The sequence below is a fragment of the Brienomyrus brachyistius genome, chromosome 1 (genome assembly GCF_023856365.1).
Source record: "Brienomyrus brachyistius isolate T26 chromosome 1, BBRACH_0.4, whole genome shotgun sequence".
Taxonomy (NCBI): domain Eukaryota; kingdom Metazoa; phylum Chordata; class Actinopteri; order Osteoglossiformes; family Mormyridae; genus Brienomyrus; species Brienomyrus brachyistius.
This window is the reverse complement of record NC_064533.1, coordinates 54955505-54972577: the sequence shown is the minus strand read 5'-3', so window position 1 is coordinate 54972577 and position 17073 is coordinate 54955505. Positions and strand designations below refer to the sequence as shown.

General features: G+C 43.5%; 2 protein-coding genes across 3 annotated transcripts in view; one reads left to right on the top strand and one right to left on the bottom strand.

The window, feature by feature from the left end:
* Positions 1-17073, top strand: part of LOC125723039 (signal transducer and activator of transcription 4-like) — a 340474-nt gene that overhangs the window by 199121 nt on the left and 124280 nt on the right. The window lies entirely within an intron of this gene.
* On the bottom strand, positions 723-15546 carry LOC125724043 (glycophorin-C-like). The gene is made up of 3 exons (XM_049001006.1): positions 15474-15546; positions 14028-14259; positions 723-1152 (listed from the first exon to the last, which is right to left on the bottom strand). Exons 2-3 carry the CDS (start codon positions 14107-14109, stop codon positions 965-967), a joined length of 270 nt encoding a protein of 89 aa, XP_048856963.1. The 5' UTR covers positions 14110-14259; positions 15474-15546; the 3' UTR covers positions 723-964.

Sequence of the window (17073 nt, the reverse complement as noted above, 5' to 3'; positions counted from 1 at the left end):
GTGATTGACACCCCCTCTATGATCTCCAACACATCATTGGCTGGGGGGGTGGGGGGGGGGGTGTATGCAGGTCAGCAGGCTTTAGTGCTTTCGTGATTCTATAGAAGCTGATGGGTCACAAAGCACATTAAAGGCCACACCTCGTTTTATCATTTTCAACTTCCATAAAGATGACGATAAAGATGGCTATTATTTTACTGTCATTGTCTATCATCTTCCCGATAAATGCAACAAAATAAATGTGACAGAACAGACAGAATTATGCCAGTTAATATTTAACGGTAAAAATAACATGTCTGTTTTCAGAAATAAAGTACCAATGACATACATGTTAAAATAGCATATTAATCATATATGAACCTATAAAGCCAATAAAAACTTTAGGAACAGGAAGGTGCCTCAGTTAGAAACACTCTACTTAAGGACACATTTTTAGTCATTTATAAACAAATTCATAATGCATTATAATGCATTCATAAAACATTATAAACATGGCTATGAATATAAAAAGGCATAACGCATTATAGCCATGTTTATTATGCCTTATGACTTCCTTATGAAGCGCTCATGTATAATGCATACTATAGATACCTTTATAATTATAATGGTCAGTATGAGCTTGAGACTGCATTGTAAAGGTATCTATAATATATTATACATGAGAGTTTCATAAGGTAGTCATAATGTGTAATACACATGTGTATAATGTGTTATGAGTTGTGATGAACATTTCTAGCCATGAATATAATGCTTTATGAATTCAAAATGATTTGTTATGAATGTGTTTATAAATTGCAAAAAATATGGCTTTAAGTAGTGTTACCCAATATAGCAATAAAGAAAGACAAAGGGAGTTATTAAGTAGTAATGGGTAAGGTTTACCATTTACCTGGAACACTAGACTGGCCATCTGCCATCAGCCCTTGGAGTAGGTTCTTGCTGGTCTTTCAGTAGTGTTCCCCTATCAGATGAAGAATTCCTGTTTGGTTTCATCTACCACCCCCTGCCTGGCGAACTCTCCCCTCCGGCTTGCGATGACCTTTTCGGTGGCTCTGAGCTCTTCGAGGTTGTGGATGCCGTTGTGCCGGAAGAAGAACCTCATCAGGGTCAGTGCCAGGGACAGCACCATGAACAAGACGGCGCTCACGATCCCTGTGGCAGACGGCAGCGGTCAGACGCACCACACCGCAGTGAAACTGGCCTGCAAGGCCATGCTGCCCAATCTTGCATTTCTGATGAAGATTATGGCACCATTGCGGCCCTGTGCTTAATGAACCCTACTGCCCATTTTAGAAGTAAATTATAGAACGAAACTGCACTTTGGAGGCGTGTAAGACAAGCAGAAGCATAAGGTAACTTAAAATTCCTTCAAATCTCTGAGGCATAAAAACCCCATGGATAGTTTTTGGGGCCCCATTACAGCCCCATTAGATTGAAACAAGGCTGTTTTTCTGCATCTTTCCCCCCCATTAATGCGTCACAGCTACTGCACTCTGCATCTCGCATGTTGGCTGACTGACTCTGCAATGGCCTCTGATGGCGCAATTAGGCAAACTCAGGTTGACAGACTACCAATTCCCTCCTGCTCTCTAAAGCTGGAAGAACATGCAGGCACTGAAGCGGGGTGCTTGGGTGAAGCTTGAAGTGGCCATTTGGATAATCATCCCCTTCTTGAACATCTACAAAAATAGATATTAACCAGGGGTTTGGTGTCTTATCTGTATGATTTATTTATTAAACTTAGATCTCCTTCCATAGGTGTTGTTTCAGTTTCAGGAATTTGTTGCACGTGGTATGGAACTTGAATGGGAAACCATCTGGAAGAATATTTTCTCTTCTTCAAAATGTCTGGCTCACCAGTTAATACAATATAATTTTGTCCATAGGGTCTACATAACTCCATGAAGAGCATTGCTGTTTTTTGGGAACATGTGGTTAAAATTCTTTCAGAATGTTTAATGGCTAATATTCCTTTATGTCCAAGATTACTTCTATTAGCAGACGACTCTGACTTACTCTTTAACTCACAACAGAAGAGGGTTTTACTGATGGCCTGATATTAACCTGTGAACGGTGTGACATTACTATACTTTGGATATTTTGATTCTTGAACGTGCTATAGCAGAATTACATAAGGCTACTCCAAGAACAATCAACAACTTGTCAGCTGCTAGAACTTTCTTCAAAAGTTCAGTACTATAATTCTTTTTGTATAAGCCTTGTGTCTCAGTCATGCATAAGACATTGTGTTTTTGTTGTGCCCCCCTCTTATTTAATTTTTTTTTTAATTTACTTTTTATCATTTAATTGTTCTTTTTCTTCTCTTTTTCACTACTGCTCATATACTGGTTTACTTCTTTCGTATGAAGCATTGTAGTGTTTTGTGTTGAGTGTTATTGTCTTAAAGCAATAAAAATATATTCGCAAAAAAAAAGTCATGAAACACCTCTAGCTTGGGTTCATGTTAAATTACTGTTTTTTGCATTACAGTCACATCCATGCTCTTGCAGTTGGAAGGGCCATCCCACTTGGATTTGGGTTCTTTGCATGGTGTCAGCCTGTTCTTACCGACCTCCAATGATGACAGGTTCATAGTCCACACCGGCACCTGCTTACGAAGAACGTTTACATATCCAAGCCCACGTAAGGTACAGTCCTCGATGAAAATCCCATCTGTATGTATGCTTTTCCTCACTCTCTCCAAGGCTGTGAAACTTTTCAGCAGCCCTTGAGAACACGGTAGACCGTTAGGAAAAGTTTATGTATTTCATCAAGCATGCGGGCTTTGTTGCTTGTTCTTACAGAGACATTTTGATGGAGGTGCATTGGGCCAGACAGCTGCTGGATGAATTTATAGAGCCCTCTGTATCCATCAATAGCGGAAGACGTGCTAATTAAAGGGCGTGATTGAGGTGAAGGTGTTCATGAATTATTGCAGTGGAACATCTGCCCCATGTGCCTGGACTCTTTCTGAAGGACAGGGTGGCCTTGGGTAAAAGCATGTCATTTCCTCTTGTGAGGAGCGCGAGTGAACGGCTCTCGCCTCCTTGAGGCCGTTGTGGAGAAGTGCGGCATGATCCACCAGCCACACCATAAATGGAAGCTCATTGATGCTTAATTATCTGTAACACCTAGATGTTAGGCCATCGTTAACGTTTCATTAATCAGCATCAGTTAAGCAGCGGCAAACTCATGCTCATTATGGAGCATGCCAGAATAACGAGACTTGGGTGGGGCGGGGGCTGGGGCAGACAGAGAGTTCACAGGCGTATTAAATCTCTGGGTTGGGGGGTCTTGGGGGGGGCCCTAATTGAGACTGAGTGTGGCACCATGGTGCTGTGCCTCTCCCCAGCCTCATTACCACCCCCCCATCCAGACACAGGCCTCTGATTAATGGCTCCATTTGTATACCTCCATCTGCCTTTTTCAATGCCCTAGCCTCCTCTAGCACATGTTCCCCGGTCCCGGCCCTGTCCAGTAGCCTCCGAGATGGATCAGAACTCTTTCCTGGGGGCTTACAGTGGAGAATCAGCCTGACAGTACAGTCAGAGGGTCACCTGGACAGGCCTGTGTAGAAAACCATGCTGGTCACAGAAACCTCAGTCATATCATTTTAAATTAAACACACAGGCCTGCTCCGCACTTTGTCTGGCTGCAGGTGATACTGGTGTGTCAGGTTGGGAGTGGGGGGTTGCGTGTGGGCTGCACTCAATGCCCATGTCAATGCCCTAAGTAAAATCAGCAGCGAAGAATAATTTACTGCTGCCCCGATTTAAAAATGACCATTTGGCCCATGACCAAAAACATGAGAAGTGAAACTCCAGAGTCAGTTTGGAGCATGCTGGACTGCTGCCCTAGTCTGCCCTAACCCTTGGGGGCAAACAGCAGGCTATGCAGAAGGAGGTGGCATATTTAGGAGGGGTAATATATGGCCATAATTGTGCAGAGTATCTCCCAGACATGGGCAACAGCCCATTAGCTGTTAGAAGTTGGCATTTCATTTATACAATTGAGAAGTTATGAAGAAGAATCAGTCAGAATCCTGGCAGTAACACTGCAAAAACCAGGCTTCATTCCTACACATTCTGAAATCTCCAAGTAAAGATAATGACGTTTAAAAATCTTAGGTTGCCTAAGCAGGGTTGAAATGGACCTTTTGGAATGACTGGTTGACAGCACTGGATGGACGCCGGCTGTTTGTTATTTACTGTGTCAAAGATACTTGCTGGAGGGGTATTTATATATTAGGGTCTTTTTAAAATGAATTGCCAAAAAGGCATTAAGACTAACAATTACCAATTAACTGAATAACAAGTAGCTGAATCTTAGAGAGTCATATGTGTGACCCCCAAGTGGGCCAAACTTATGATTAGGTAGGTCAGTGAGTAATTTCCTATAATACACTGCCCTCAAAGGTATTATGGCAGGATCCCATTCAGAACTTCAGTGCATTAACATGCAGTTTGTTTTCGATTAATTTGTCCTGCTGTTGTACTACTGTGAAAAAAAAAACAGGAAGCAATCCCGCTGGATGACGTGTGAATCAGCTCAAATAAAAGCCAGAGCAGATCAGCATTTTCCAGAGTGTTCCGTGTCTCTGTATGGCCCCACCATCAGTATCCCTCTTGATTGGCTAATGACTCCACAGGGCCCAGGTACATTTTCATGGGCTCACAATGTTTCTGCCCCGTGGCCAGCAAGGAGCTCCCTGCCTTAATGAGTGTGTCAGTCTTCACATTAAAGCTGTTCTCTTTCAGTAGAGTAAGGTCACACAGTGGAATTCTGCAGGACATTCCAGGCAGAAACAGCTTTTACCTTGACAGTAATCTCAGAGATTTCAGCAAATTAAATCTTCACTATACATGGAAATTCCCCGCAGATCAGTAAAATTCAGTCAACCTACATTTTTAAAATGACAAGATAATATTTACTGAAAGCAAACAAGCTCAACAGTTCCAACAGCTAGTTATGTATGGAGGAATCCCTCCTGTGACTTAAATCTGTTTAGTTCGCCTTGAAAAATGGCCCACAGGGTTTCCATATGTGTTCTGAACCTTGGCCTTTGGATATGGTGTGGGGTCATATCCTGGAGCTGTGTTTAGGGCAGCAGTAAAGGTAGATGAAACACTGAGTGCTGTGTGAGGCTTGACCTCCCCTCTCCCGAATGCCTTTCCTGGGGTGTGTGATCATAAGGCAGACACCACGTTCTGCATAGGATGCGATTCCACTGGTTTTCCTAGCATTTCTCCATTATTTACGAACGTGTTCTGGGAAGCGATTCCCTGTTTGTTACAGATTCTTGGAAATTTTGCTCTGAATTCTTTCATTTCTTACATTAGATTTTTTATTTATCACCCGCTGGCTGGGCAGCCAGAAAGGATGTATGAGCGAAGCAGGATCTGTGGAGAGCAGGACATGTGAAGCGGAGAGGTAGGTAACGGCGGCTGGATCGGGGAAAGCGAACAGAGTTGCATCTCGGAGTGCCGTCCCTTTAAGAAGGGAGAGGAATTACTCGAAGGAATCAGCCTCCCCAGAAAAGGCAGAGATGGATGTTTTTATGGGCTTTTCCATACAGGAATAAAGGGATATGGAGGGAGGGAGGGATTCACACCACAAAAACTGCAAACACAAACAATAAAATGGCCATTTTAGGTAACAAGAAAAAACATGAAGCTTATTGACTGCCTGTCCTGAGGCAAATGTATGTCACCCCCTGACCAACGCTGGGCCTTGGTTGTTGTTATCTTGTTAAATTAAACTGTGTTCTTCATTCATTGAAATAGTTAGCGCTTTGTAACAATAAACATGTCTGTGTGCGTCCAGCTGATCTGGTCGGCCATTCCACATATCAGAAATACTACATGAGGTTTAATGTAGGGTGTGAGTTTAGCACCGTCTGCATCTCCCGGGTGTCAGGCATGCGTGGGGGTTGGGGGTTAGCATCTGATTTTGGGTGGGAGATTAGTCAGAAGGAATGAATGTTTGTGTGAGATCTGCACTCGTGCCATTTTGCAGTGCAGACCTGTTTTTTGTCATCTTGCAATGGTGAATGTTTATCGTGAGCAGAAATACAACCTGAGGAAATCACAGGCTCTCGCTCCATACTGCTGACTGCCTGAGCCCGTCTGTATGCCGCCATCTCCCTCGCCATAACGGATGAATAGTTCCTCCAGAACAAATTTTACTTGCCTCCGAATCTGCTGAGATTTCAACATCCCTAAAGATCTGCCCTTGACAGGCACTTGAACTGGGCAAAACTCAGCCTGGTAAATTAATGCTCTTCTGCGATTCTAATCAGCATCTTCCCCACGTCATTTTGACGTGTAATTAACTCTGTGGCATGATGGGGGCACTTTACACTGAGAAGAGATGAGGAGCAGGGTGAACACCAAGTGTACCTCAGACTTTTAGGGGGACAGGGCTTAAAAACTGGGACAGGACGAGAGGTGAAGAAGGTGACACGAGTAGCGGGAACCGATCACTGGAGAATTCAGTGCTAATCAGGACAGGTGCAGGTACTAAAGTTATAGACGTAAAGTCCCACAATTCACTGTAAGTGGAGGAAAAGTAAGCAGATTCCAGCTCTGCATCAGCAGAAACACCAGAGCATTGTGCTGAACAGAACAGTTTTACTGGAGCCAAATGTAAGGGTGACCTCCTCAAAGCTGCGTGTGTCTCACTGCGGCCACTTTTAATGAACAGCTATTAAGCACTTTAATGCACCCAAGTCCATGGGTGAGATAATATGAAGTTTTAGAAACTGTTTTGCAGGTTTTGATTATCTTACAGTTTTGTTCTTTCGGAGATACAGAAATGGATGGGATGAACATTGGAATAGCACATTATCACAAGTGGAGCTACACTTGTGTTTTTTCCCCACAGTGACTTGCTGGGCCATGGGAGGAATCAGCTATGTTCCCTTCGAGTCCTACTCTTTGCTCCCCTTATCTAAAGTAATTACAGACCCCAGACTGAGCTACACATGGTTGCTTTTAAGGGGACATGAAAGGTAGTGCAACTGGGTTCTCTCATTTCTAATGTCATATGATCTTGTATTTGAATGGTAAAATAATATGTTTTATTATTATTATTATTGTTGTTGTTGTAGTTAATAACCTTTGATGTATGAAAATAGAAGAATCTCATTGGGATGGTGTGATATCTGACCTGGGCCCAGAATGCCAGAGTGCAGGCATTAATGGCTCAGAAAGCTGTAATGACAGGAATGATGAGGCACTTTGAAAACGGATCAGCAAAAGTTTGTTTGTTGCTTCAGAGATGCCAGGGTGTGAAGTGTCCAATAAGTGTTATTATGTACCCTGAATGTCAGTGTTGTAAGCCCCCCCTCCCCATCCCCCTCAGCAGAGATGACACATCTCCTCCCCTCTCCTCTTTTTTCTTCACCCGTCAGCCTCACTGCCTTGCTGACTAATAGGGATTCTGCGGCACAGCTATCCAATCACCTATCCAATCACCTATCCAATCGGTGATGAGGGCATAAAGCTCTCACTGTCGACACATCTGCCTTTCCAATTCGAGAGCTGGGCACAGATTGGAAGCCCCATAGTCTGGCTGACAGTCTGTGTTGCTGATTCTGTTGTCTGTCACCTCCGATGGACCCTCAGTCTATGAAAGGGAACTCACATGGTCCTGTCATGGCCACGTTCTCAGCATTTGCCATGCTCCCCCTCTGAGATGCCAGGGGCTTTCACTGCTCACTGCTCCCATGACATGGTGACTGGGCCCAACTAGAAGACCATGCCACTCAACCTCAGATCGCCAGCCCTGCCAGGTGGGCTTAACATTTCAGAGCCATGCTCAGCATTTGGGATAATGGCTTTTCGTACCCAGGGCCTTTGGAGCTGGTGGCTTCACTCTGAAAAGAGAGAGTGCTGCAGCATTCCAATCCCAAACATCCTGCAGTCATGACTGGCTTTCCAGAGCAATGGCCAGCTTCCCAGAGTGATGGGTCGTCTGTTCAAAGTCTGCCACACATTAAAAGTGCTAAAACGATGCACATGACATCCCAACACTGACAAAAATGATCCTGGGTAAAATAATTCTGACACTCACAGTCATCGAGCTGCTATACTGCAATATCATTCATCTCAAAAAGTAAGCAACTATAGATTTTACCATAAAAGTGTTGGGCATGGGGTGCATTTAATAGTTTGTGTAATAAACACACAAGCCACTTATGCTAGCCGAAGATTGCGACTGTGTTCTGGATAGGGGTGGCCTGCTGCTGGTCCCACCTGTCCCATAATTGGCTTTATGATTGGACGGCCCATTAACTGAGGGCCGGCAGACTATGGTGATATAGACAGTGGTGGGGCCACTGGGCAGAGGCGCGAGTGACAGACAGGTATATAAACAGAGGGAACACAACGTCGATGGTGGCATCAGCATGAGCCTACAAAATGACGCAGACTCTATAGGGACTCTGCCAGTAAATTCAGTGACATACAGAATTGAAGGCCTTAAAAACAAAAAACAACCTTCCCTCAGGCAGTTTTTAAATGAGTGCCGTTTGAAGCATGACATCCCCTTTTCATGCAGACAATCAATTATTTCTGGTCCCCTGTATAGGTTTAAAGCAGAACAATCATGAATCATATTAGACAAAAGCTACAGAAAATAATTGAAGGCAAAAGGTTATTTTCAACGAGAGAAAAGAGTTCTGTGATGTATCTTGGGGGCTTAATTGCGGTTTGTTAAGAGGAAATAAGTGTTTTTTTCCACACACGATGACTGTTCATTCCTCTTTTAATAATTGGGATAAAGGTCTTTGTTTACGCAGAAATGAAATTACCTGGTGTTTGACTCCAGTGCCTCGCAGAGCCATTAGCTACATCTAGAGCAGTAGTGATGATAATTTTGTTCAGTATCTCTGGCTGACAGCTTAGTAGGAACATCTCACACTTTCATGCAAAGCGGTCATCTGCCACAATATAAACAGACCCGGTCCCTCCTCAAATGGGGAAGCTGGGAACGAAGTGGGAGGTGGCAGGTCCATGGAGTGCCGCAGAGATGCGTGAGACAGGGGTCCAGCGAACTGTGGCCATTCAGTGCCACAAATGCAGGTAGATGTGGTCCTCTGTCTAAACACACTGCAAGTCCCTGTTTTTGCCACAGTGGGTGACGTGGTTTCTAAGCCTTGCCGGCATGATCACTGTTTCCAGCTTTCCCAACCTCCCGTTTTTTGCTGTTTCTCTACATCTGCCTTAGACCAGAGTTCAAAAGGCATGACTGGGTCGCCATGGTGACAGCAGACAGCCCTATGCATGTCTCTCCTGAGTGTGGAGTGGGCCACCTGAAAACAGATATTCCCATCCCTATTCCCGTAGGGAGCTGGTGGACAGGTGTTTGTCTGCCAGACTGCCAGGCAAACAGCCCAGCATAAAGCCCAGCAGTCATCACCAGGGGGCAGGGGGATGACCAACACCTGGATGCAGTTAAATTCAGCAGTTCAAAACCCCAAGGATTTGCAGTTTAATATCCACTGAACCTCCCACGCTCCATTTCCATCCAGTTGTGGTTCTTGAACACAGAACGCAGGTCCTGAACCATCAGCTGCTCACTGACAGGAACATGATACCATCTGATTGTGGTTGGGACCTTGGGGCATATAGGGGAGAATTACCCCTAATGGGAATCAACCTGGATAATCAGCAGCATGTTTCACTTAAGTTACTTTCATTTTAACACTGATTTCATTGTGTAATTAGCTACAAGTCTCTAATTTTGAATTAAGGGCAAAAAAGAGCACAATGACCTCCAAAATCAACAGTGTGAATCTGCCCACTTTACGTTATTTTACCAACATCTCCCATTTGGAGTTATTATGGGTAATTATATTTCTACAGCTGCTTACTTCAGATGTGCCTTTCAATCCTTACAGTCGCTAGGTATATGGGTAATTAAAAACAACCCATAATGTGTTCCATTCTTGTAAGATTTCTAATTAGAAGCTTTTTGCTTTACGAATAGAAGTTTATGCACATAATCTCACCTCTGGTTTTTACTACACGCACGCAAAACATTGCTGGAACAGTAGTGATCCGAAATATGTGTACTTTGATGTGAGGCCTGGGGTGGGGCTGTACAGCAAAGGTGCTCTTAAAAGTGATGTTTTTGAGGTGTGGTATGGATGTTATAAAAGTAAATAAGAATTTTGCTATGACTAACCATTCAATATTTACTTACAATGCATCAACAAAAGCATTTCAATAAATTGAAATAAAAAAATGAAAATAAAATAAAACTAAACAAGGACTATAAATATAAAAACTAAAAAATCTAAAGTATAACAACAATAATGCAAAAACGTACATGTATATGATGTAAGGCATGACACTGCAGTACAGCTGCATTTTATTTTAATTTGTAACCATCTGGGAGTCTTTATATTCCTATAGTGAGGAGTCATACAAAAATTTGCAGACTTTGTCAGTCCTGCCTTATTTAAAATGCACTAGCCATAATAATAATAATAATTCTGATCATAGAAGGTAGAAAAGGGGTTTATACACAATCTTTGCTCTGACTACTTTCTGACTTTCTGCTCCTTTTCCCCTGGCCAATGAACGATCGAGGTTCCCTTGCATCACTGAATGGAGCCTCTATGTTGTAATAATTTTTGAGTCGATGCCTATGACAAAAATTACGTCAAAATTGCCGAGCGAATTTGTCTGGTAGCAAACTGCTATGAGCAAATAATTAAACTGTGCCTTTTTCCATCATTATCCAATAACACTAAGATGAAACTTAATTTTCCTATGAGAAAAGATAGATAGATCAAAAGATCTGAACACACAGATTTCTACTGGGTCTGGAAGGACACACGATCTGGAATCTTACTAGGGTTTCATCTTCTAAGCCTCACGGATCATGTCTTCGTCTAAAAGCTTTGCTACCTGCATACTACATTCCTGACAAACCTTTGAATCTTATCTTTACACAGAAGCCCTTACAGGAGAAATAATTCAGATGCATTACCAGGTTCAATCGAACCTGAGCACTCACAGTCCATGATGCAGTAGCTGGTGGACAGGTGTTTGTCTGCCAGACTGCTAGGCAAACAGCCCAGCATAAAGCCCAGCAGTCATCACCAGGGGGCATGATGACCAACACCTGGATGCAGTTAAATTCAGCAGTTCAAATGACAAGTATACCAATCCATTATCAATTAATTGCAGAAATAAAGGGACCAGATTAATGGGAAAGTACAGGCTTGGTCCTTCTGGGAGAAAGGCACTAAAATCCAAGGTCTTTTGACCAGCAACAATAGTCGATCTGCCTGGGAGGTTTGGACAAAGTAGGTCAAGTTAAACTGGCCCATTACTATATATGGTATATAATATGTAACTCAACACACGATTCGATATGAGTTCACGATACGATTTTTTAACAGAATGAACTGCAGACAAATTTATTCAAAAAATATTCCTTTATCTTTCTAAACTGTGCAAAATGTGTCCTCTTAACAGTGCAACTGAAATTGAATAAAATCCCAAATCAAAATAAGTACAAAAAAAATCTAATAAATAAATGGTAATGCTTTACATTAACAGCACCTTCATAATGCTTTTATATTGCATTCATAAAATGTTCAATATCCCATTATAATGTATTCATTAAGTATTCAAGAATCATTCATAAACAACATGCATGTACTGTATACCTCAACATCCTAACATCCCTTAACAGCTGTAATGTAAATTAATAGCAAACATTATATAGTAATAACAAACATTATATAATAAAAACAAACATTATAATTGTATAATCATGAAATATTTGTTATAAATGTATATTAAAGCTGTTAAGGGATGTTAGGATAATGAAGTGTACTTGCATGCTGCTTATGAATGTTCTATGAATGCATTGTAAAGGTGCACTGAATGTTCTATAAATGCATAATGAATGCATTATGAAGGTGCACTTAATATAAAGCGTTACCAAAAAAACTAAGGCTTGCATGTGCAGCTTTTTAGCGTGGTTTGCCCTTTTAATAATCTTCGCTTTGGCGGTGGTGTATTGAACACACTGTGGTGCCGGTGGACATGCTGAAGCATGTTCGTTGTGCTATTTGTGTATGTTATTAGTTTTTTACTATGTTTGCGCACAGTTTTTGTCGTGTGTGTGCTTTTCTCGCCGTTTTTGTTTGTGATTATCGGAAAGCTAAAATGCTGCCACACCGCCGATTTAAGATCAGGCGGTGCGTCCTCAATTTCAACTCGCCATCTCGCATTCGGTCAAAACGAACCAAATGTACGACGTCGACGTGATTACGCAGTGACATCTGATGTCGAACTGACATTTTGAAATCAAATGTAGTATTACACCAATTTTTCTGTTAAATAAATTACCGTGAAGTACTGCTAAAGTAGCGATTCATTTTCCACATCAGCCGGTTTAAATCGTCAAACATTTACATCGATTTTTAACCGATTCGCAATTCATCGTAATTCATATAAGTCCTCACATAAGAAAAATGGTGTCTCAGTCAGTTATATCACCTAAATTGGCCTGATGTCTCTGTCCCTCATGTTCCCTAAGCCGTGCCGGCATCTGTATCCCTCATATCCTCTATAAGCTGCCCCAGATGTCTCTGTCCCTCATGATCCATAAGCCACACCAGCATCTGTATCCTTCACGTCCCTTAAGCTAACCTGATGTCTCTGTCCCTCACGTACCATAAGTCACGCAGGCTTCTGTATCCCTCATATCCTCTAAAAGTTGCCCCAGATGTCTCTGTCCATCACGTCCCCTAAGCCAACTGTCTCTGTCCCTCATGATCCATAAGCCACACCAGCGTCTGTATCCATCACGTCCCCTAAGCTAACTGTCTCTGTCCCTCACATCTCCTAAGCCGGGAGTCTGTCCCTCTCATCCCATAAACTGAGCTTCTCTGTCCCTCATGTCCCCTAAGCTGGGTGTCTCTGTCTCTCTCATCCCCTAATCTGCTGCAGCGTCTCTGTCCTCCATGTCCCCAAAGTTGCTTTGACCCCCAATCCATAGCGCATGGCATTCGTATCATAATTAATACACCTGTAATCCTTGCTGTTGCGATTATTTGTTTGTTATATGTTAATTATTTGTGTACTACTTGTTTTTGTGGTGGTTGTGCGTCTTTCCGGAATAACAGGAGGTGTCTCTCTGCACGAGCGTGTTTAACATCCAAGGCAAATTACCGCTTGCTATTTAGCGGGGAGCCCTGGTGACTGAGAGCTGAATTAATTAGTGCTGCTTAATCACCTACAACCTGATGAGCTGCAGGTAGACGTTACAGCGGGGGTGGGGTGGGGGACGCGGGGAGGAGCCTCATTTTTCCCTTAACAGGACCTGTAAGAGAGGTCAGCCCTGGGTGCCATGCATCACACTGGGGATAAAAACAGCAGCAGAGAAGAGTGACAGGAAGAATGAGGGGATAACTACAGTGACAGAGGGAAAAACCGTACTGTCACAGTGATTGACGGCTTATTCTGAGAGGAATGTCCCTTGTGAGTGAAGTCATGTGGCCAGCACTGTCCCTAATACCATTCCAGTTATCTGTTACCTATTACCTGTTACCTAGTATCTAGACAAATACAGTATCACTATGATATTCTAGTGGCTCTCTCTTATACTGCTGTTGTTACCACAGAAGCTGCACAATAATGTTCTGTCCTTTGAGTAATTATGTATGATGTACCTTTAAGGAGAGGTCCAACACCAACGTGACAGACTCTGAGAGCGATTCCCCTTAATGCACAACCACCACCCCGCTGTCAAGTTCATAAACAGGTGCTGAGCACCTGGATTATGGGGCTGTCTGAGGTTTGTGCCGGGAGTGAGGTGTGTCTGTGTTGTCAGTCGTGCTGTCAGTCACCACATGGATGGGTCATTAGGATCAGGCTGCTCTGCTTTCATTTCTGGGGCCTGAGACTGCCTCGCATTCTGCCCTTCACGCACAGAGTCAGAGCAGAAGGTGACATGGATAAGCCAGATGCCCGGAACGCCAGAGCCTATGGAGACATACTCACCGAAAGTCATGTACAAGACTGTCTGCGATGGGGGAGGCCGGTGGCTCCTGGGGAAGCCTCTCATGCCCTGACAGGTGTTCATGGTGGTGTAGGGCTCCACTGATGGTTGCTGGGGCGTGGGGGAGACAGGAGAGAGGGAGGGAGAGCTGGTGAGGACTGGCGGGGGGATGAGGCCAGGCAGCTGATGCTCAGTCGTCAGGCAGACGGGAGGGACACTCTGTTCTAGACAAGTCTATAGAAAAGCAGAGAAAATCGTGTTTGTAATTCCCAGGCTTTTCAGCGGTACATCTTCATACACCCACATGTAGACAAACCCACTTTAAATTTGGACAGCAGTAATCAGCAGCCAAACAGTGACTACTTGCTCTGATAATAATAAAAATAATAATAATAGTTAGAGGTGTCATAAATATTTTAAAAGTAATTTGATTCTGTAGCCTTTAAATAGATTCCTGAAGGACAATTGCCATACATACTGTACATATGTGCCCACGGTAACAAAGGTCTGACAGAACAATCTGCAGGCTAATATGTCTGTATTTCAGTTTCAGGTTAATGAAGGATTGTTTTGCTCCTTGTGCACTTCCTATTGTGTTCCCTGCCGCTCCAGCTCACAGGCACACAGAGGACACCTATAGATGCCCATAACATCACTCTGTGACATCACTCTGTCTGTGACTTCTCTGTCTCTAGGGTTGTATCCAAGCACAGGCACTAGGTCTATATATATATATACACACACTTTACATAAAAACATTTTTGTTTTATATATATTATACTATTGGCCAATACACAGGCTGATTTCACCACCAGCCCCCCATGACAAATTTTACTGATAGCCCCCTTCCCACCTCAGCGGATCATTGACATGGCATGGTTTTATTTTTATTGTCAGAACTCTTTTGGTTCCATATAGTTCAAGCAGCCACTTCACTGACTTTTTACAAACCAGATTTGCTTGTGTGCATCGTTGCTCAGACTTCTAGATAGTTCCATGGCTCCTTTCCTATGTTACCAAATTGCTCTCTGTGGTTTGCATCTCTACGGGGACTGTTTCTATATTCATCATCAGCGTTCCTTTCCTTTGTTAAAGTTTATTCGGGAGTAATTATAACTACTGAATTTCGAATGCTCAAAAGGGTAAAAAACAACAACAAACAGTGTTTAAAAAATTCAGCGGAGATCGAAGCTGAGCTTTATGAAGAGGCAGCGATTTAACGAGTTGAGAGCGTTGCTGCTCAGAGGAACGTGCCGCGATTAATGAGCCGCCTACCATGTCCACGCCTGCGTTACGTGCCGGTAGGCAGAGCAGCAATGGTGTGGCTCTGCACTGCGATTTATTCTGGTCTTGCCGATAGAGTCACTGAAATCCTTCTCAAAGGCTGGCTTGTCATCAGGACAAATCCGATAAAACACATGAAACAGGAAGCTGGAAGAGGGACTCACCGACTCTCTGACTCGGAACTGGGTAACTCAGCCTCAGTCTGTTGCCTGTGACCATGCGCCGCACAGCCGTTTGGGTCTGAGCTCCTGCTGTTGAAGCAGAGACTCTGCGCTGTTATATTGTTTGTGCATATGTGGGCGCACCCCAGGCCTGTTACATGTGAGTCTGTGCTTTTCATCTTGTGATTTACCTTCTCAGATTGGCCAATGGATGGAGAGGCACCTCCCTTGATATGCAAATAGCCAGAACGGGCTGTAGCGTGGCTAGGACAGGGTAGGATAAACACCCCCCTGGACTTTATGGGAAGGCTGTGTTAGGGACTGTGATGTCATCAAAATGGGCCCTAGCTGGGGGACAGTGAAGGCGGAATGGGGTAAGGTGATGCTGAATATGGACAGATAACCTGCATCAGCAGGTTCTCAAACTACATTTCCATGAATCATTGTACCCTTCTGGACAAAGCGATACATGCCAACCAACCAGGCAAACAAACAAGCAAATAAGAAAATAGGCAAGCAACCAAATCAAAGCAACAAGAAAGCAACCGAACAAACCAACAAGCAAACATCCTGTTTCCTAGCAATGGTCCAATAATAAATCTAGAACCTTTTTGCCAAATTGGATTAGAGCTCTCATCACTGGTCTGATGCAATTTAAACATTGTCATCCTTGTCTGTAATTTCAGTTTGCTGTTAGTATTCTTTACTTGCAAAAACACCCGGACCCCCCATTAAATTACTCCCGGGTTGCGGAGCAACTCCATCTCCAACCACGCCGGCTGTCCTCACATGAAGAAGAAAAACTCTGTCATCTTCCCACTGATGGGGAAATCGCTGTGGAAATTGGAAACTGGTGTCAATTATTTGCTGTTTGAAAAGACCAGGGAGTCACCAGGAGTAAAGAGAGAAGGAGATGACATTGATGGCGCTAACAAGGCCTTTCCCATCTCTTATTACGCCCCTTATATCACAAGTAAATGTGACAGATACCGCTAGATCACGTGTACCTCCAGGCTCCACGGTGGTTCATTCCCCAGAGTTGTGGGGGTGAATCCATCACCAGCTGTGTGTGTGTTGTGTGCCCCATGTGTTTGTGTGGGTTTCCACTGTCTCTTCCCATTTAACAGGCCAAAAAAACCCAGATTATTTGCACTGATGGCTGCCCACTGGCTTCTGCATGTGGACAAATGTGCACGTGTGTGTGATGTATCTACGCATGTGACGTCCAGTGTCTGTGCACTGATGAATGCCATGTGACTCTGTCCTGTAGCCCTGCATGAGATATGTCAGGGTCTAGGTGCCCACTTCTCTATTGGACATTTTAGTGTTTGCATCAGTCTTATATCCCATGGTCCTGAATTCATGACACCAGCAGCACAGGAAATCCAATCACCTGAATTTCAATCCTAGGCCCATCACAGATACTGTCAGATTATTTGAGAAACACACCAAATTAAAGTGTAAGTATCCATGAGTATCAGATTGGTGTGAGGGGTCTTCAAAAGGTGCCGGATCCAGAGCTGATGTTCTCAGTGAGGAGGGCATCGGCATCAACGTACCAGAATATCTTAGCAAGCCCTTCAGTCCTTCATCCTGGTCTACT